This window comes from Macaca fascicularis, chromosome 12 (genome assembly GCF_037993035.2).
Source record: "Macaca fascicularis isolate 582-1 chromosome 12, T2T-MFA8v1.1".
Taxonomy (NCBI): domain Eukaryota; kingdom Metazoa; phylum Chordata; class Mammalia; order Primates; family Cercopithecidae; genus Macaca; species Macaca fascicularis.
This window is the reverse complement of record NC_088386.1, coordinates 1,125,584-1,146,733: the sequence shown is the minus strand read 5'-3', so window position 1 is coordinate 1,146,733 and position 21,150 is coordinate 1,125,584. Positions and strand designations below refer to the sequence as shown.

The following is a 21,150-nucleotide window of genomic DNA, read 5'->3' as shown; positions in this document are numbered from 1 at the left end:
TAGTGTTTCTTTGCCCCCACCTTACAAAACCCAGTGTTCTGCCATTGCCTGGAGCAGCTGTCATTCTGTTTTGTAGAATGGAGGCTACCACATTCACGAATCACAAATAAAAGCCAGTTAGAGCTGTAATGAAATTTGTTGCAATTTTGTCTTTTGTCAGAGTGGGTTAATTTTGTAACAACAGAGGGCTGAGGGAGGAAGGATGGCGATTCCACTTCCACTGTTTCCCTGCTGAGCCTTCTGAGTTTTGTAGCCCGTGTATTTATTCCCATTCCAGACAATAAAATAGGAAACCAGGAAAGACATGAAGCATCCTGGGATGTAGTCTGCAGTCTCTCCTGACCTGCGCTGGCCTTCGCCACTTCTCCTTTCCAGCGCCTCCCGCCCGTCCTCCCTGTCCTCCTCCCTCTCTCCCTCCTGGCCCTACCCAGTGTTCCCAGCTTCCCAGCACAATATGGTGGTTGGAAGCTCCAGTGCACAGTCCCCTGGGCAAACCCCTTCTCCACAGCCTGTGGGGCTCTGGGACCCTGGGTGAACAGCTGTGAGCTTAGGACAACTGGACCGACTTCAGGATTTTATTTCACGTGGGGAAACCTGCGGTCACCTCTACAGCCATGTGTGGACGAGAGGGCTGGAAATGACCAGGGAGGTCTGAACATGCCCAGCCAGCCTCTTCCGCCCCAGCACTGGGCTAGGCACGTGTCCCGGGAGCTGGGCTTGAGGTTCCCTTATTTATTTATTTATTTATTTATTTTTGAGACCGAGTCTCCCTCTGTCACCCAGGCTGGAGTGCAGTGGCGCAATCTTGGCTCACTGCAAGCTCCGCTTCCCGTGTTCACGTCATTCTCCTGCCTCAGCCTCCTGAGTAGCTGAGACTACAGGTGCCCACCACCATGCCCAGCTAATTTTTTGTATTTTTTTAGTAGAGACAGAGTTTCACCGTGTTAGCCAGGATGGTCTCAATCTCCGGACCTCATGATCCGCCTGCCTCGGCCTCCCAAAGTGCTGGGATTACAGGCGTGAGCCACCGCGCCTGGCCTGAAGTTCCCTTCTTTATCCACAGTGGGTCATCCTGAGGCCTGCCGGGAAAGACAGGCTGAGGGCGGGGTGCAGAGAGAGAGAGATCACCCTGAGGGAGCTCACACCGCCCCCTCCATCTTCCAGCAGGGTGCCTAGCAGGCCGCTCCTGGGACCCCAGCCCCAGATGCTGAATTTGAATCTGAGGTTCTGGGGTTGTCTGTAGTGCACCCAAGTGGAGAACCGAGGCCAGCAGGTCCTCCTAGGGGGCATGGCCCTGCCGCCGGGTCAATGTAGACCGCGCCTCCACATGGCCCGGGGTTTGGACACGCTTTGCCCTTCTCTGGATCCCAGGCCCTCCTGACCACTCCCTAACCCCCTGGATTCCTGCCCTTCCCAGCCTGTTGGGCCTGGCTGGGCTCTCCATCACCACGAGTCCCTGCATCACAGCATTGCACAAGGGAGTGCTCTGTCTCTGCCAGGGGGGAGGTGGCTGGCACTCAGGTCAGAGTCACCCTCCAGACACAAGGTTCATGGTCAACAAGAAATCAGAAACGCACACACAACCTTTTGACACTTCATTCTTTCAACAAGGATTTACTCCCTCAGGGGCAGCACAAAGCCCCGGGCTGGGGTTGAGTCAGGGCAGCCTCCCGCTGGGGGCTCAGCCTGCCAGAGGAGCACTTGTGGCTGGCACCCAAGGGTGCTCTGACATCTGCAGCCTGAAAGCAGGAAGGGCTGAGGGCTCTGAGTGGGGACTTCCCTGCAGGAGCTCAGTGAGAGGTGCTGGAGCCTGAGGAAGAGCAGGGTCTTTGGAGCTGGGAGGGGACAAAACCCATCACCTCACACACTAACTGTGGGCAAGTCACACCAGCACCCTGTGCCTCCGTGTCCAGGTCTGAAAAACGGGGCTGACAACTGCACTGCGGTTGATGCAAGGATTAGGTAGGCAGATCTGGGCCCCCGGCCTGGCTCGGTGATGCTGCTGTGGTCCTGTGTATGAGTCTCGGGACGAGGGCTCAGATGTGGCTCCACAGGGGCTCCAGGTCTGGATGGGCCTGGTCAGAAGTTGCTGCACACTTTGGAACCTGTGACGTGCAGCCTGTGCCCCGTTCGCTGCAGGCCTCAGGGAGCCCTGTGAGAGAGGGCCACCAGAGACCAAGCGTCAGGCAGTCAGGAGAGGCACGGATCAGCGTCCCCTGGTGGGAGGGCCACCCTCAGCTGCAGATCCCGTGCTGCCTTCTTCTTGAGCCAGGGCAGCACAACGCACGCTCCTCTTGGTGGGAGCCCTGCATGAGATGGGATTTCCCTAGCAGTTTGCCTGCGACCTGACTGACCCCTTTTCTTGTGCTGGTCTTTCCTCCAGAAACCCATTTCACGGCTGCCTGTGGAGCCCCATCCTGGCATCTTGCTGAGATGTGCTGGTTGAGGTAGAAGCTAATCCTGGAGAATGTGGATGGCCCATCTGTCCCTGCACCTGCTGGCCTGACACTGGGCCAGGATGGACACCTGTCCCTCCTACAGACATCAGCCACCTTCGCCCTTCATGGTTCTGAATGTTGGGGTGCTGCATGTATGTTGTGACATTTTGGGGAGTGAGGTCCACATCCCCATTCGAAGTTTACCTGAAGGGGAATGGCAATCTGACAGCGTGGAGGGGGTGGAGTCAAAAGGCTTTTTACTTGCAGGCAGAGCTGAGGAGAATCCATTGGCTTCTTCCCAAAGAGCATTTGGCCATCCATGGCTCTAGTTAGAGAGTGCAAGTGGAGGGAAATCATTGTTTGTAGGGGATGACTCGTGACAATCCAGCACTGCCCATCAACAAGGGTAGGAGGGTCCAGCCAGCCCTGGCAGGGCTGCACAGGGATGCATGATGCTGGCTGGCTCACGCCTGTAATCCAGCACTTTGGGAAGCTGAGACGCATGGATCGTTTTAGCTGAGGAATTTGAGAGCAGCCTGGCCAACATGGTGAAAACCCGTCTCTACAAAAAAAATAGAAAAATTAGCCGGGCATGGTGGCACACGCCTATAGTCCCAGCTACTTGGGAGGCTGAGATGGGAGGATTGCTTGAGCCCAGGAGGTAGAGGCTGCAGTGAGCCAAGGCCGTGCCACTGCACTCCCATTCCCACCTGGGCGACAAAGTGAGACCCTGTCTCAAAAAAAGAAAGAAAAAACAAAAAAAAGCAGCAGATGCTGGTGCCATACCTGTACAGCCTGCAGAATCATAAGCCAAATAAACTTCTTTATAAATGACCTGGTCACAGTTATCCTTTATAGCAACACAAAACAGGGTAATACAGTGTTCCTGAGGAGCGCCCTTCAGGCCCTCAGCAGGTTGTAGCCACCCATCCTGGGGCAGCAAGTAGGCCAGACTGGGGCCAGACTGAGGCTGGTTCAGTGGGCCCTCCTAAGGTCGGCTCCCCCATCTGTCTCCCATCCTGAGCCTCGCAGTCCTCACACAAGTGTGGATCATTATTCTGAAAGATACAATCCCAAGCACTGGTCCCCAACATTGAAATAGTGAAAGACACAAATCTCTAAAGTTTCAAATCCCTGACATCTAAAGTCTTGAAAATCACAATCCCGGGATAGTGGCATCATGTTGGGTGGAGCTACGACCTTGCTTAGGGCTTTATTTGGAGACTGAGAATGGTTGAAGGGGATGCAGATGGATGCCAGGTTGACAAGGGGTGGACCTGCGGACTTCTTTTGGGTGTGGACTCGACTGGGTTAAGGGATACCTAGAGGTCGTTATTTTGGGCATGGCTGTGAGGTGTTTTCAGAGATGAGTATGTGAGTCTGAGGGGCCTAGGTGGGGAAGATCCACCCTCAATGTTGGTGGGCAGCATTCGATCTGCTGAGGCCCAGAGGGAACAAATACAGAAGGCGAACTGGTCTCTCTCAGAGCCAGGACAGCCTTTTCTTCCACTGCCTTGACATCAGAGCTCCAGGCTCGCTGGCCTTTGGACTCTGGGACTTACACCCGTGGCCCTCCTGGGTCCTGAGGCTTTCGTCCTGAGCCACCCTGCCGGCATCCCAGGTTGACTGTGTGTGTAAGCGTTGTGCCTGTGTGTAAAAACATCAAAACTTCCTCCATAAATGAAGAGATGTAATTTTTGTACATCTGTGTTTGTGAGAGATGAAAGTTCTTGCCATCTCCGCTCTTTGGGCAACTGCGTGTGTGGTGGTGACGCATCGTAGACTGACTTCATCAAAAGACGGGTTGCTGGTCATGACGTGACTGCAGATATCAAGCCGGGTGCACGCAATTACCAAGCATAGTGACGTGCATGTATACATTTCCCATTTTGACTTGTTTATGAATATAGTTTGTCTGCTAATAACTCACACCTGTGTAACTGTCATTAGTATTTACCTGAGTGTTTATGCTTGCAAAAATATGTATTATTGCCTATTTTATTGTGTAAAGTGGCTAATGATGTGTTCTGTTGTTTTTCTGTTTCTCAAATCCTTTTAAAATGTAAATATCTTTTAAAAAATTAAAAAAAAAATTCCCAGAATTATATTTCCAGGATTTAGATATTTTGGGATTGTGATTTTTGGATTTTAGAGTAATTTTAATATTTTGGATTCTCAACGCTTGGGACTATGGCATTTGGGACTGTGTCTTTCGGGATTCCCACACAATCCCCAGGCAGACTCATTGGCTCTCTGCTTCCCATGTACAAGGTGCAGCTCTTTTTTCCCATCGGTTTCAAGCCCCGCCCCTCCCCAGCCCCCTGCATGAGGAGCGGTGAGGCAGCCGCAGCTTCACGCTCTCTTTGGTGGTGGGGCGGCGGGCTGCCTGAGCTGGTGGGTTCAGGCAAGGATGCCTCCCCATGAACATGCTACCCTCCGCATGCCTGAGTCCTGCCACCCCCTCCCCCCAACACAGTCCCCACATCAGGGACAAAAGATAGAGACTTGAGTCCTAGGCTCTCCTGAAAGCGGTCACGAAGACACATGCAGCTCCTGGTGCCTGTGAGCCTGTCCTACAGATGGGGCTCCGCCACGGCTGGCCTGGAGGCCCCCACTTCTGGCTGGCCACAGAGGAGGCCCTCACGGGCCAGGAGGCTGCAGCGGCATTCTGGGGCACTTGCAGAGACCCCCCCTTCCCGCTGGCGGTTCAAAGTGAGGCCCAGGCTTTCTGGATGGTGGCCCTGGGGACTCCACTGGGCAGCAGGGGCTGATGGGGGCTCAGAGTCCAGCTTTCTGCTGTATGCCACCTGCTCCACAGCCGCCGTGCTGAGCTGCAGGGCCGGGTCCTCCACAGAGGCCCAGGCCTGGACACCCAGCCCGGGGGGCTCCACCCTGAGCCAGCTCAGGTCCTGGACATGATCTCGACACCTCTGGTCCGGTGTGCTGGCCGAGTAGGGTAGGCCATGGACAGTGGTCATGCTGGGGGAGCCGCTGGACTGTTTCTGCTCCAGAATGTCGAGGTCCCTGGCCCGGCGCTGCCCAAAGAGCCCACTGCCCACGTCTTGCCTTGGAGGCCATGCGGCCGGGGGCTGGTCGTTTGAGCTGATCTTCAGGGCTGCCGCACGGGCCACACAGCCTGCCAGCATGGGCTCTGCATCTAGAGTGCCAGCCCCGTGACCTGGCCTCCAGGGGCCTCGGAAACACCCCAGGACGCCTGGTGGCCCAGGCTCCTTCTGGGAGCAGGGCCAGGCAGAAGGGATTGGGGCCTTGTTTTCACTGGAAGTATCTGTTGTCGAAGTGGCTGCAGACTCCACAGAGGAAAACAAGTCTTCAGAGTGACCTCGTGTCCCTTCCTCTCGAGAGGCATCCCTGGACAGTGTGCCAGTCCCCTGTGTGGCCACCCCGAGGGCCTTGCTCTCTCCGGCAAGCAGGTCTGTGGTGCCCGTGTGTGCCCACAGCTCCTGCCTGCTGGGTGCTGAGCAAACTGTTGCCCCGCCTGCATCTGAGGCCAGGCCCTCCCTGCCCCCCAACTTCTCTGTGGGTGCCCTGGGGGCTCCCTGGGGACCAGATGGAGCTGCAGGCTGCCCAGGGGTGGGTGGGGCACGGGGCGTGGGGCCTCGACGCAGCCAGCTGACGATGCCCATGGTGATGGCAAGCTCAGTGTCACACAGCTTCAGCAGGCACTCCTTGCCCTTCCAGGAGCTCTGTAGGAAGCCCTGGCTGAGCAGGTCGGGGCCTGGTGCTGGGGCCAAGTTCTCCTCGGCCCCCACTCGGAAGCTGCACATGGACAGTGGCGTCCCCAGGGCCGGCCCTGACAGACTCTCAGACACGCACAGGTCATCATCTGGGCTGGGGCCAACAGGACCCTCACTGGGGTCATGGAAGAGCTCGTAGAGGGCGTCCCCACTGTAGCTGTCCCGTGGGAAGGTGGCGGCAGGAGTGCCTGGGCTCTCAGCTTCCTTCTTGTCCTCCTCAAGTCCTGGCGAGAAGGAATCATAGTAGCCCTCGTCACTCGTGGACACGGATTCGGGCTGCTCACTCTTGGGGGTGCCTGTGTCGATGGAGCTGGCTTTGGAGCCGCTGCGAGGGTCCCTGCAGGGGCAGAGGGGCAGTTCCGCGAGCCCAGCTGTGTCCAGCCGGGATTGGTCCCTGTCTGTGCCCTGGGGGCCCGAAAGCCATGGGCCTAGCAGGGCACGCTGCTGCTGCCGCACTGAGCGATTCACACTGTCCCAGAACCTGGTGAAGTCAGATGCTTCGTTCTGCGCGGGCGAGGCCAGCTGCTCCACACTGCCTTGGAGGGGGCCCCTGGGAACCTTGCTCTCCAGGCCCTGAGCTGCCTGGGTTGGGCTCTCCAGGCCCTCATTCAGCTCCAGGGATGGCACCGAGCTATCATCCGCAAAGACCTCCCCACAACCCGTGAGTGAGTCAAAGCTCTGCAGTGAGGCCACGTCCTCACACAGGGCCCTGCATAGACCAAAGGATGCATCGGCTAGGAGCTCGCTGTCCGACAGGTCCTGGCACAGGCTGTCCAGCCCCGGCCCCTCACCTGGGGGGAGGAAGGCTTTGCTTTGCCGGCCCCCAGGGTCTGATGGGTCCCCTGGAGAGGGCAGACCTTTCCCCTCAGCCGCCAGCGAGGCCAGTTCCTCAGTCTTGTTTCTGCGAATGTGGAATAGGTTCCGAAAGCACTTCTTGGGCCTTTTCAGGGAAATCCTCTTCCTGGGGATGCTCTTGGCCACAGCCGGCACGAAGGGCATCTGGGGCACAAAGTGGCGGTAGTCGATCATGTGCCGGCTGCCCGGGGAGCCCGGGAAGCTTGCACTGCCCACCAACTGCCCTGTGGCAGCCATGGCCCTGCCTGCTCCAGACACGCTGTCATGAGTCTTGCTCTTTCGCACCGGTTTGAAGGTGGCTCCGCAGAGGGCTGCGGGTCCCCCTTTGGGGTCTGGCTGTGCCCCTCTGTTGGGGCATCTGTCGTATTCTTGGGCACTGGGGCTGGCTTGGGGGTCCTTCTCACTGTGGGGCCTCTGCTGCCCTCCTGGCAGGACTGACCAGGGGCCTGCCCCCTCCCTGGCTGGCGCCACGGCCGCTGGGTCCGGGGGTTTCTCATGGGAAACCTGCAGGCTGGACTTGATGAAGGTCTTTCCTCTCTTCAGCTCCATGCTGCCAGCGCCCCGGCGGCTGTGGAGGAAAGCAGGAGGCACTCAGTATCACAGACTCTGGAAGACCCTGCCTACCCCTCTCACACAGCTCACTCTCTGCAGGGGCCTCCTTGCAGGTGGAGGAGCAAGAGGGCAGCAGCCCCGCCACGCCCACTCACTGCTCTTGCCTCTGTAGACAATGGCACACAGTAGGAGCCAAATGAGAGCTGCCTGGGGCCTGGTGATTGCTGCACCCATGAGTGTTTGACTCTCCCAATCCCCCTTTTAGCTCATTTGGCCCATTCAGACTCCCGTGTTCTGTGCAGAGTGCCCGGTATTCTACACACAGCTCCTTAGTGTACTTGCAGCCTGTCCTTAGGAGTGTGTGTCATGGCCCTTCTGAGTAGATGGGTGGAGGATCCAATTAGAGCAGTTGCCTCCTTCATCAGGCAGCTAAAGGGACACCCACGCCTGCCTGCCTCCTGGGCTGAAGGCAGCTGGCCCTCAGCTGGGGCTGTGGGGGCGTGCACAATGCAAACTCCAGGATTGTGTGCCTGTGGGGGGCGGGGTGGACAAGACTCCATCTACAGAGGCCATCAGGCAAGACACAGCCCAGCACCTCACGGTGCATGCACAGCATGGACAGAGAGGAACCAGAGCATTGTGGTGGGAGGTGAGCATGGGACACAGGGTGGGCAGGCAGGGCTGCAAAGGTAGGCAGCCACCACCTTTTGTGCACACATCACTGAGGCATACTGACACCTGCAGTGCCATCCAGAGAAGGTTTCTGATGCCCGGTCTGTGTTCAGTGGGAAAGGGTCCTGGGATCCGCCCTGGGCATGGAGGTGGACAGGTGGCAGCAGTGCTTGCCAACTGACTGTTCCGGCCCAGCTAGGGCATCCGGCCTTACCCTGAAATCAGTGGGGAGCTACAGCCATCTTCCGATGGGCGGGTGGAAGCAGGGACTTTAATGAAGTTGGCGGTCTAGGGCCACGCATCTGACCTCTGAGTGGAGGACAGAAAAAACGAGTTATGAGCAGAGAGTACTTGCCAGAGGACTGAGGATGGGGAGCAAGGCAGATGGAGGCTGCAGGGGTAACGTAGTAGGGTCTTCCAAAGGGAAGAACGCCAGGGTTCAGCGACAGCAGGGAGAGAGAAGCAGGCAGGGACAGTGCTGGACAGCTGGAGGAGGGAAATGAGGGGAGGAGGAGGGAGCTGAGCCAAGGTGAAAGAAGAGCTAGGGTTTAGTTTAAAACATGCTGCCTTGGGGTGTGTTATGGAGACTTTCAGTACCCAGGAAGGGAGGGCAGACTGAGCCCCTCCCCTCTGTTCCCCTCACCATGTCCTCATGGCCCTGGACTCAGCCTGCTCCTTTCACCCAAAACACCCCTGTCTGCCAGGGTCTCCACCTGTCTTGGTAATGAGTGGCCTGACAGTCAGTCCTGGCCAGGGAGAAACTGTGGCTGGCTCCTTCGCCTCTCCATAAGGACTACCCAGAGGCAGCCCTGCACTGATCCCCCAGCTCCTGGCTGTGAGGAAGCCTGCAGCAGGCATGAACATGACCTGGGGCTCCGTCAGCCTGTGTGTCTTTCACACCCCACCCCAAGTAAGCCTTGCAGCTACCTGCCAGAGACCCTGAAATGCTTCTTCATGAGGACCCAGAGGGGCGAGGGGCTGCCTCATAGCCCAGTGGGCACGTTGAGGCCAAGAAGATGGGAAGGGGTGGAAGAGCTGGCACTGCAGGGGCTGGCAGGGTCAAGCCGACCAGCCTCCACCCGCTCCCACCTGAGGGAAGTGCTTCCTCCCCTTGGAGGAGCACCTCAGACTTTTGGTTGGAGGATGAGAAGCAGCAGGCACCATGCCAGGAGAGCCACAGAACCTGGGCTGGGCTGTGGCTGCAGCTCAGCTGTTGCTGGTGGCACCCTGGGCAGAGGGAGAGTGCCCTGAGCAGCCACACTGGCTTTTCGGCCTCAGGCCAGATGGTGCATGCCTAAGCATTACCCACCCTGCACCTGCAGACTTTCCACTTGGCACAATCCTTTGCAGCCGTGATAAGGCCTCCCCAGCTCTGCCAGGCTTTGCCGCACACAGCACAGGGCTTACTCTCCAAGCTGTGGCTCAGATGACCCTGGCTGGAGTCTTGGTTCCACCCACCTAACCAGATGGACAGCTTGGCCCATCACCGTATGAGGGGCAAACGATTGTAACCCCCGTTGTACAAAGGATAAATTCAGATTCAGAGAAGTCAATGAACTGACCCACGTCACACAGGTGTTAAGTGACGGAGTTGGGATCTGAACCCAGGTCTATCTGATTCCGAACCTGACAGTCTATAAACCAACAGCTCAGACACTTTTGTGGGAAATCTAAAAGTAGAATAATAAATGTGTTTTCATGAAAAATATTGTAAAACACAATGAAAGTGAAAATTAAAAGCAAGAAGGGTAGCTCACACAAATTTAGAAAAATTATAATTGAAGGTGATAATAATTCCTATGGCAGGAAATTTTGGAAATATTCATGATGAGATCTCTATTTCCCTTAGTCTTTTCTATGTTTTGGAAAAAATCTTGATTGACATTCTATTGGAAATAACTCCAGCCAGGCACAGCAAGGATTATTTCACTGTGTGCAGAATTTTGCAACTGCAAGAACACAAATGTTTTATCTGATGTAGATGTCTATAAATAAAACTACCAGTTTCTCAGCTCTCATAACAGTCAACTGATTTAAAATCATGAACAGTTGGAAATTTCACTCCACTCTGAACTTGAAAAATGATCCTTTAAAATAGCTGTCATTGCTATAGATGGCCGGACTCAGTGACACTAACAATGCCAAGCCCATCTTCTGAGTTGATTGAGCACTTTACATAGAGACAGGACAATAACACAGGACACAGAATGATGAGCCAGAGGCGCAGCAATACTGGAGCATCCCATGAACTCTAGTCTGTGTTCGGTCCAGTCCAAATCCGTATTAAAATATTTTATTGGAACCTGTCTCTTTGGAAATGTGTGACCTATGATGGGGGTGGGAACTCCCTGGGTGGTTGGAGGGCCCACTGCTTGGCTGGAGGCAGGCTGAGAAGTCAACTCCTGTGACAGTTCTCTGGGGCAGAGTGGGATTTATGTGGACAGCCAGATGCTGGCCTTGTCACTGCCTGAGGGCAGAGGCCAAATGTGCCCAGGTTCTCAGTTGCAAAAATACACACTGTTTTGTAACCCTGTGGCTAAAGACCCGTCAGTGGAACCCCAGCAAGAAACATGACAGGTCCACCCCACAAGTGCCATATCCCTCCCCCAAGGAGGGCTCAGACCTGTCCCTACCCTCTGGGTGCCTTCTTGTCTGCGGGGCTCAGCAACCACCAACTATTCATTCTGGTGCTTGGTCTCACTCCCCAATGAGCTTGAAAATTCTTTTAAGTTCCGGGACTCCAGCTATAGCAGGCGGTGAGCTATTACTTAATTAAATGCACTGTTTTATATTTGAGACATCTGAGTCAAATGTTTACACCTAAGTTCCCTAAACAGGATGCAGACTCTGAGACTTTAATTCTGTGATACAGTTTATGTGAATCATTTTCTTTTAGTTTCTTTGTCTTTTTCTTTCTTTCTTTCTTTTTTTTCTTTGAGACAGAGTCTTGCTCTGTCGCCCAGTCTGGAGTGCAGTGGCGGATCTCGGCTCACTACAACCTCCGCCTCCCGGGTTCAAGTGATTCTCCTGCCTCAGCCTCCCGAGTAGTAGGGACTACAGGTGTGTGCCACCACGCCCAGCTAATTTTTTTATTATGTGTATCATTTTCTCTTTTATTATTTATTCCTATTTTTTTATTGTTGAGATGGAGTCTTGCTCTGTCTCCAGGTTGGAGTGCAGTGGCATGATCTCAGCTCACTGCAACCTCTGCCTTCTGGGTTCAAGCGATTCCCCTGCTTCAGCCTCCTGAATAGCTGGGACTACAGGAGCGTACCACCAAGCCCATCTAATTGTTTTTTAATTTTAGTAGAGATGGGGTTTCATCATTTTGACCAGGATGGTCTTGATCTCCTGACTTCATGATCCTCCCGCCTCGGCCTCCCAAAGTGCTGGGATTACAGGTGTAAGCCACCACTCCCGGCCTATGTGCATTGTTTTCTAAGACAGGTTTCAGTGACACCAGGGCCCTGGGCTGAGTCTTTCATCTCTAAGATGAACTTGCAAGTTCCATGGGAACAGATACCACACAATGTATTTACTTAAGTAATTCTGTTACAGGGATGTGATATTTAAACCAAACCCTAAAAGAAGAGGACAGCCAGGCAAAAGACATTGGACGCATATTCCAGGCAGACAGAACACGCTTCAGAAAGATCCCGAGGCACAAGAGAAGGAGAATACTTAAGGATCTGAAAGCAGCTCCAGTGGCCAGAGCGGCTCAAGTGGCCAGAGCAGCAAGCCAGAGGGATGAGGCCTGGAGATGGGCTGCGCACACCACACCTGACCTGAGGTCTCAGTGAGGGCCGTGCTTCTATCTGCAAGCCACGGTGAGCCAGCCTTCCAGGGCAAGTGACAGGGGCCAATTCTCACTTTCAAAGATGCAGGTGAAAATGGACAGTGGAGATACGGAGGCGAGTTAGGAGCCCAAGCAGGGTTTAGGGGAGAGAAGGTGGTGGCAGAAACTCCTGTATCTGTGCACCTCCCATCACAGTGCTTTACACGGCACACACAGACATGAATTTATTGCAAATTGGGCAAACGAAGTTATTATACTGGTTGCTTTTCTACATGACGAACTCAGGCTTAGCTGCCCAGCTTTTCCTTTTTACTTTGAGAAGGTAATTCTGTGCCTGTCTTTCCTTTCTTAACATGGAAGTGTCTGGGTGTTTGCTTTCATGGAGCAAAATAAAAACCCTGGAGGAATACACATGCCACAGAAACGCCTTGAGACATAAAACGTTTGGCTAATAGTTTTGGTATTTTCTACGCCTTCCCTGGTATGTAGGAAAGTCGCAGCAGTGAGATACAAAGGAGTGTATGGTGATAAAAAAGCGCAGGCCCAGTAACCTCTGGAAACTGGGCTGGAGGCAGAGCTATGGGGCAACAGCGTTCTCAGTAGTAGTCTGCCTTGTCATGGGAGGGCTGGAGTGAGGGCCACTGTGGGGAGGGAAAGCGACCGTGCTCTGGGGAGGGGGGGTGGGGGGTGGGAATGGAGAATAAAGCAGAAATAGAATCTGCTGTGAGAGCACCACCAAGCCACCCAACCCCCACGTTGGGGAGACAAAGGGCCCACCTCCTCAGAGGGCGCCTCTGGACTGCCCAGGGGCAAGGAGATGGGCCTCACAGCCCTACTGGCTCTCCCTAACTCCTGCATCCGCGGGCGGACGGTTTCTCCGTTTCCCTAGCCCGGACCTAAAGGGTCACCGCCCCCAGGCCCCTGACTGCGCCGGGCACCACTGGGTGGAGGGTGTCGACCCTGCTTCCTGCACTCAGCCCGTCCATCGCGCCAGAGAACGCACCAAATTCCCCAATCCTCGCCCTCCCCCCAGGGTCCACATCCGCGGGGACCGACGCAGCCTCTCGGGGCCTTGGCGACTTACCGCAGGGGGCCGGCGGTGCAGCAGGGCGCGGCCGCCACAGGGTCGGGCACTGCGTCGGAGCGCGAGCCGCGCTCAGCACCACGGTCAGCTCCCGGCGCCGCGCGCTGAGGCCTGGAGGGGGAGGCCCGGCGCCCGCACCCACCCACCGCCGCTCCAGGGGCCCCGCGGGGTCGGGCAGGCTAGGGTTAAGCCTCTGGAGGCCGGCGGGAGGGGCGGGCCGGGGAGGGCGTCGGCGCTGGCGCGCAGGGGTGGTGAGGGCTGCTCCGCCAGGCTGTAGCCTCCTGCGCCGCGCTCGGGCCGGCTTTGTCTGTGCGTATCGCCCGGTCTCTGTTTCTCGGTGTCTCTGCCTCCCACCCGGCTGCGGCTGTGCCTCCCTCAGGCGCAGTCGTCTCCCCTCGCCCCCGTGCGCAGGGCGCCCCCGCCGCTGTCCCCGCTCCCGGGCGCGCACAGGTGTGGGAGCCCCTCCCCCTCAACCCAGAGCGCCAGCGCAGCCGACCGCACCGCTCGCGGAAGGGCTCGGCCACCCGGAGCCTCGTCACGAGTCCTACCCAGGATTCGGAGCGGGCCTGCAAGAAGGGGCAGGCCAGGCTGGGGCTGCAAGGCAGGGTCTTCCCGTGGAGAAGGGAGCTGACTATTATTAATGAGAACGAAAGAGGCACTTGCCCTACAGGTACTCACTGTGTGGGGTCTGCTGGTGCTGGGCCCTGCCGCAGTCTTGGGGGAGGAGCAGAAATGCTGTGGGGACCCTCTCTCCGCAGGACTGAGGACGAGGGGTCTGCACGCGTGGTTCAGTGCCTGGGGCTGGGGTGGATTAAGTAACTCTAGGAAGGCTCAGGCTGCAGTGCCGGGAGTGTGGGGCGCGGGTGTGTGCGGGGGGCGGGGCGGGAGCGCACAGCCGGTGCTGGGGAGGGGCTGATGCCAGCAGGAGGTTCGCGGCCGTGGTGTGCCCAGGCGGAGCAGGACGAGAGGACGCAGGACTCCCGGGTCCACGCTGAGGCTGAGGTTGAAAGGAGGGCAGAGGTCAGGTGGATGACGGAGGCCAGGCCTTTCCCTGAGCTTGGTGGGCTCCCTCCCAGTCACCTTGTCCGAGAACCCAGGACACAGAGTCCCCTGGCTTTGGATTGGTTTGGTTTGTCATTCCCCTTGACATCGTCTTGCCCCAGAGCCAAGAGGCCCCTTCATCCTCCAGCCAGGACCTTCCCCACCCTTGGGTGACCTACCTTCTTGCATTTTTTAGATTCGAGCCCTCTTTCTACGCAGCGACTAACAGCGTGACCCCAGAGGCCCCCTCGCCCATGTTGTTGGTAGTCCTGACCTTTTTTTGGCAGATCCTGGCTGTGGGAGTTCCCTCTTTCTCTTAGGTAGGACACAAGGTGGTTTCTGCCTTATTGCCACCTACACCCAAAGTCAGGGGTAGGACTCCCCCAGACCCCACTGTCCTCCTCTTGTTAAAATTAGTAAGCATTAGCCCCCTTATTACGCTTTCCCCTTTTGCATTTAAGGATCTTTTTATGTTTCTTATAAAATCATGTTTTGTTTTTTTTTTTAGATGGAGTTTCGCTCTTGTCATCCAGGCTGGAGTGCAATGGCGAGATCTTGGCTCACCACGACCTCTGCCTCCCGGGTTCAAGTGATTCTCCTGCCTCAGCCTCCCAAGTAGCTGGGACTACAGGCGTGCATCACCACGCCCGGCTAATTTTTGTTTTTTGTTTTTTTTCAGTAGAGACAGGGTTTCACCATCTTGGCCAGGCTGCTCTTGAACTCCTGACCTCATGATCCACCCGCCTGGGCCTCCCAAAGTGCTGGGATTACAGGCGTGAGCCACCGTGCCTGGCCAAAATCATGTAATTTTGAGGATAATTACAGATTCAGCTTCTTCCAGTGAGTGATAGTTGCTCATATTCGATGCTTATATGGTCATCGTTCGGCTAGTGCAAACCGTTCCAACTCTTCTACTTTGTCATTTCAGAGAGTTTTCAAACACCCCTAACTTTTGGGTAACATGAAAATATATATTTTAAATTTTTTATTTCTCCAAGATGTAGGATCAGGTCTTCCCCAAGGACCCCTGGAAAAATCTTTTACACTAGGCTACCCAGTTCAGATACCACTGAATGATTTTTCTTAAATATTATTCTAATGTGAACTTACATTTTATTTTTACAATACATTGACTTAGATTTCTTATCTGTGTTTTTGAGCAGTGGCTGTAAACCTTTTCTTTCCTGGAACTAGCTTCCTGGTCACTTGATTGTCCCCAGGGTCTCAGACCTTCTGGCCACACCACCCCTTGCTTTCTTGGCAGGCCAAAGAGTTTTCTATGGGCACAAATGAACTGGCCGTCCACTGTGCCAGTCAGGTCAGCTGCATTTGTGGGTACCATCAGACCTACTGCTTTGAGCCGTTTCTTTTTCTTTTAAAATTTTCAATATTTAAAAACTTTTCTTTCTTTCATATTTTCTAAACAGTGAACAGTTGGTTTTTCTTTTTAAAAAAATTTTTTTATTTTATTTTTTGAGATGGAGTTTCGCTCTTCTTGCCCAGGCTGGAGTTCAATGCTGTGATCTTGGCTCGCTTCAACCTCTGCCTCCCGGGTTCAAGCGATTCTCCTGCCTCAGCCTCCCAAGTTGCTGGGATTACAGGCATGCACCACCACGCCCGGCTAATTTTGTATTTTTAGTAGAGACGGGGTTTCTCCATGTTGGTCAGGCTGGCCTCAAACTCCCAGTGTCAGGTGATCCACCCTCCTCAGCCTCCCAAAGTGCTGGGATTACAGGGTTGAGCCACCACGCCCGGCTGGTTTCTTTTTCTTTTTTGTGGTAAAATATACATAATATGAAATTTACCATTTACCCCTTTTTAAGTGTACAGTTCAGTGACATTTACACTCACATTGTTGTGCAAGCATAGCACAGTCTATTGCCAAAACACGTTCCTGACCCCAACAGAAATTCTGTGCCCATTAAGCACTAAAACTCCTCATTCTCCTCTCCCCCTAGCTGCTGGGAACCACTATTCTAGTTTCTCTGATTGTGACCACTCTAGGTACCTCACAGAAGTGGAATCATACGTGTCTGTCTTTCTGTGGCTTATTTCACTTAGCATAATGTTTTCAGGGTGCATCCATGTTGTAGCATGAGTCAGAATAGCCTTCCTTTTTAAGAGTGGATATTATTCCATTGTGTGTGGAGACCACATTTTGTTTATCCGTTCATCTGTCAATGGACCCTTTGGGTTGCTCCACCTTTGGCTATTGTAAATAATGCTATTATAAACAGCAATGTACAAATATCTGTTTAGGTTCCTGCTTTTGGTTCTTTGGAATATAAACCATGGAAGTGCTGTGTTGGAGTCATATGGTTTCTATGTTTTTAATTGTTTGAGGAACTATCATACTGTTCTCCACTGTGTACAATTTTACATCCCACCAGCAATGCAGAGCATTTTTCCATATCCTTGCCAACATGTTATTTTCTGAGTGTTTTGGTTCGTTTATAAATAGTAGTCATCCATTAGGATGCCTGTGAAGTAGTATATTATTCTGGTTTTGATTTGTATTTTCCTAATGATTAATGATACTGAGCATCTTTTCATATGCTTATTGGCCATTTGTATATATTCTTTGGAGAAGTATCTATTCAAGTCCTTTCTCCATTTTTAATTAGATTGTTTGTCTTTATTGTTGAGTTCTAGGAGTTGTTTATATATCCTGGATGTTAATCCCCTACCCAATAGATGATTTGCAAATATTTTCTTTCATTCTGTGGATTGCCTTGTCACTCTTGATGAGTGGCTTTCATTAATTTTGATAAAGTCCAGGTTATCTATTTTTTTGTATTATTTCTTGAACTTTTGGTGCCATATCAAAGAAATCATTGCAAAATCCAATGTCACAAAGATTTTCTAGGTTTTCTTCTAAAAGCTTCATACTTTTAGCTCTTCGATCAATTTTTAGTTAATTTTTGTTTATGGCATAAGGTAAGAGTCCAATTTCATTTTTTGATATGACTATTCAGTTTTCCCATCATAATTTGTTGAGATTTCCCATCATAATTTGTTGAGATTTCCCATCATAATTTGTTGAGAAGACTGTCCTTTCTCCATTGAATGGATTTGGCATCCATATTGAAAATCATTTGACTAAATATCTGAGGGTTTGTTTCTGGGCTCTCTATCCTATTTTATCTGTCTGTCTGTCTGTCTTTGTACCATACTGTTTGGATTACTGTAGCTTTGTCCCTATTTTTGTAAGCATTCAAACTCTTTTATTTATTTATTTATTTATTTATTTATTTATTTATTTATTATTTATTATTTTTTTTTGAGAAGGAGTCTCGCTCTGTCGCCCAGGCTGGAGTACAGTGGCGCAATCTCGGCTCACTGCAAGCGCTGCCTCCTGGGTTTACGCCATTCTCCTGCCTCGGCCTCCCGAGTAGCTGGGACTACAGGTGCTCGCCACCTTGCCCAGCTAGTTTTTTGTATTTTTTAGTAGAGAGGGGGTTTCACTGTGTTAGCCAGGATGGTCTCGATCTCCTGATCTCGTGATCCACCCGTCTCGGCCTCCCAAAGTGCTGGGATTACAGGCTTGAGCCACCACGCCCGGCCCAAACCCTTTTATTTTAAAATTTTATGTCGAGGCTCTCTGGCTTAGTTATATTTCTTGTTTTTATCACCCTTATTAACAACTATGCCCTTAAACACTGGGAAAAAAATAATGAAATACAGTTTATTTGGCACAATCTCATTTAACCTATGAAAGTGCTTAGGGGCCAGGCGAGGTGACTCACACCTGTAATCCCAGCACTTTGGGAGGCAGAGGCGGGTGGATCACCTGAGGTCAGGAGTTAGAGTCCAGCCTGACCAATGTGATGAAACCCCGTCTCTACTAAAAATACAAAGGGAGGTGGAGGTTGCAGCGAGCCGAGATCGCGCCATTGCACTCCAGCCTGGTCAACAAGAGCAAACCTCCGTCTTAAAAAAGAAAAAAGAAAAAAGGCTTGGGTTAGCAAAATGGTAGAGTCTGAAACTGGTTGAACCTGGGGGTGGTCTACTTCAAAAGGGGGAGGGGGAGGGGCCTGAAAGAGCCCCTGGCCGACGAACGTAGCGTAGATTCCCAACCCCACCCACACTTGGCATCCACAAGCACAAACAGTTTTCTGGAACCAAGAGAACTCACACAAACTCCTGCCTCTCCCTAATCCCTCCATTAAAGCATTTGACTCTGTTGGCCCATTTTTCCAGGATTTTATCATATTCTGTATTTCTCTCATGTCATCCCTCTGTTTATCCATCCATCCATTCATGCATCCATCCACATCCAACAAGTATTTATTTGGTGACTATGACATCCGAGGCACTGTACTTGGCATTGGGAATAAATCAGATGAAAAGCTCTGCCTTCAAGGGGCTTAGATTTTGATCGAGGGAGATAGGCAATAAAATAAATGTATAGTAAGTTGGTTATAAACAAGATGGTTGGTTAGTTATGGAGAAAAATAAAGTGGCTAAGAGGCTGGGAAACCATTAGATGTACAAAAACCTTGAGGATGCTTATAATGGCATTGCTTATAATGCAGTCTAAAACAGAGTATAGTTTTCTGGCCCCCAAACTGGTAATGGTTAAATAAATTTTGGTTACATCCATATAGTGGGGAATTATGCAGTCATTGAAAATATGTTGGACACCATATTTTATAACCTGGGAAATGAAATGATACTCATGAAATGTTTCTAAATAAATGGCAGCATAGAAAAAATACATATAATCTGGTTTTAATTCTGTAAAATAAATATATTTAACAAAACGACTTGAAAATATATACTAAAATATTTAAAAGATCGTATTCGGGTGGTGGAATTATGAGCAGCCTTGTGATTGTTTTCTAATTTTTATAAACCAACATGATTAATAAAAAAAAAACTAAAAACACACATACAATACACACACACACACACACACACAGAATCATGTGCTATATAATGGCGTTTTGGTCAACGACAGAATTAGTCCCATAAGATTATAATGGAGCTGAAAAATTCCTGATGGCTAGGAGGTAATAATATACCCTCCCTCTTCCCAAAAGCGCAAGTGCCTTCACATACATTAACTTCCTTCTAGCCCTTCCTGATGTCTTCCACGTAGTTTTTACCTATGATTTTAGTTACAACTTGCTTTTCCCTACTCGCATCATTGCTGTAATAATTGTCACAATCATTGTCATCTGCTTCTGCTTTGGGTCGAGTGACTGCTCTTCTTTCTTCCCAACAGTGTTGTGTGCATAGTGGATGTGCAGCCAGCATTGGCTCGTGTGTGAAGAAGCATACGCTCCTGGAAAGTCTGCAGCGTGTCCATGCACATCATCTCACTGGGCCCCTGCAGTCCACTGAAAGAAGAGGCAGACGCCTGCCCCAACTGCCCTGAGCCTTGCTGGCTGAGCAGATCCCTCATGTCCTTGGTTAAACTCTCACCCTGCATGACTGTTTTCCTCAGAAGAAGTCACTAGTGGGGACCCCTCTTCCTGGGGTTGCTATGCAGGGAATGGGCTGGATATGTACAGACCTGGCCACCATGCCTTTGGGGGCTGGTGTCACGGCCAGGCCATGACTCTAAAGAATGAGGTGGGCCGGGCTGGGCACAGTGGCTCATGCCTGTAATTCCAGCACTTTGGGAAGCTGAGGCAGGTGGATCACCAGGTCAGGAGATCGAGACCATCCTGGCTAACAAGGTGAAACCCCATCTGTACTAAAAATACAAAAAAATTAGCCAGGCGTGGTGGCGGGCGCCTGTAGCCCCAGCTACTCGGGAGACTGAGGCAGGAGAATGGCGTGAACCCGGGAGGCGGAGCTTGTGGTGAGCCAAGATCGCACCACTGCACTCCAGCCTGGGATACAGAGCGAGACTCTGTCTCCAAAAAAAAAGAAAAAAAAAAAAAGAATGAGGTGGGCCGGATGCGGTGGCTCATGCCTGTAATCCCAGCACTTTGGGAGGCCAAGGCGGGTGGATCGCTTGAGGCCAGGAATTGGAGACCAGCCTGGCCAACATGCTGAAACCCTGTCTCTACTAAAAATACAAAAAATTAGCTGGGTGTGGTGGCACGTGCCTGTAGCCCCAGCTACTGGGGAGGCTGAGGCAGAACTGCTTGACTCCGAAGGGCAGAGGTTGCAATGAGCCGAGATCGTGCCACTGCACTCCAGCCTGGGCAACAAGAGCAATACTTTGTCAAAAAAAAAAAAAGAAAAAAAAAAGAATGAGGTGGAAGGAGGGCTTCCTTAGGAAAAATGGCCTGCTGAGAGGGTGAGGGGTGCAGAAGGCTGCTGTGCTGGAGCCTGTCCTGTTTGGGTTCCCCCAGAAGCTGGCCCTGATGATGTGGGTGCTTACTAGTTTGGGATGTGATGTCAGGAAGCGCTGGCAGTGAGTGGGGCTGAGGCAGCGGATGGGGACACTATCAGGCCATTTGCTTCTGTCGGGGGCTGGCCCTCCGTCTCCCTGTGAGGCTCCAAGAAGCTATCTAGAGCATTCCTGAGTTATCCACACCTGGAGAAAGGAAGGTGGGCCATATATTTAACATTCATCATGGGCCAAGGGCTGTAGGCATCACGCACTCCTGGCCTATCCTGGGAATGAACTGAGGATGCTCCAATGCCCAGAAAAAGGTCTTAGCAGAGATAACTAACAACGTGAAAGGTCACCGGGTGATTTGCTCATCTTCTGAACGATACATACCCGTCATCGGTTATTTGTTGATCTTTTGTAAATAGTCAATCTTTTCTTTCTGTTGCTTCCAACTTCCCTGGTAACATGTCTATTGCAGATTTCTTTTTATGTATCCCTTTTTAGGGCCAACTGCTTCCTGGATCTGAGGCTTACCACCTTCAAATAATTGTAGAATATTCTCAGGCTTTATCTCTTCAAATTTTGCTTTTTCTTCATTTCCCTATTATTCCTTCTTGGAATCTAGTTATATTAAATCTTCTCAATCTCCTTTCCATGACTCTACC

General features: G+C 52.2%; 1 protein-coding gene and 1 long non-coding RNA gene across 6 annotated transcripts; one reads left to right on the top strand and one right to left on the bottom strand.

Moving 5' to 3' along the window:
* Positions 1 to 1,585: 1,585 nt before the first annotated feature.
* AMER3 (APC membrane recruitment protein 3) lies at positions 1,586 to 13,965 on the bottom strand. Of its 4 annotated transcripts, none has more exons than XM_065525320.2 (3): positions 13,831 to 13,965; positions 8,487 to 8,581; positions 1,586 to 7,616 (listed from the first exon to the last, which is right to left on the bottom strand). In XM_065525320.2, the coding sequence occupies exon 3, from the start codon at positions 7,595 to 7,597 to the stop codon at positions 5,012 to 5,014; it is 2,586 nt and encodes an 861-aa protein (XP_065381392.1). In that variant the 5' UTR covers positions 7,598 to 7,616; positions 8,487 to 8,581; positions 13,831 to 13,965; the 3' UTR covers positions 1,586 to 5,011. The 4 variants fall into 4 exon arrangements, with proteins under 4 accessions (XP_065381392.1, XP_065381393.1, XP_005572871.3 ...); XM_065525321.2 differs by lacking the exon at positions 13,831 to 13,965 and adding an exon at positions 13,153 to 13,497; XM_005572814.5 differs by lacking the exon at positions 8,487 to 8,581.
* On the top strand, positions 13,397 to 21,143 carry LOC135966496 (uncharacterized). 2 transcript variants are annotated; one of them, XR_010579817.2, is made up of 3 exons: positions 13,397 to 13,822; positions 14,702 to 15,033; positions 19,421 to 21,143. It is a non-coding gene; the product is annotated as an uncharacterized lncRNA (long non-coding RNA). The 2 variants fall into 2 exon arrangements; XR_012421002.1 differs by lacking the exon at positions 14,702 to 15,033.
* Positions 21,144 to 21,150: the final 7 nt, after the last annotated feature.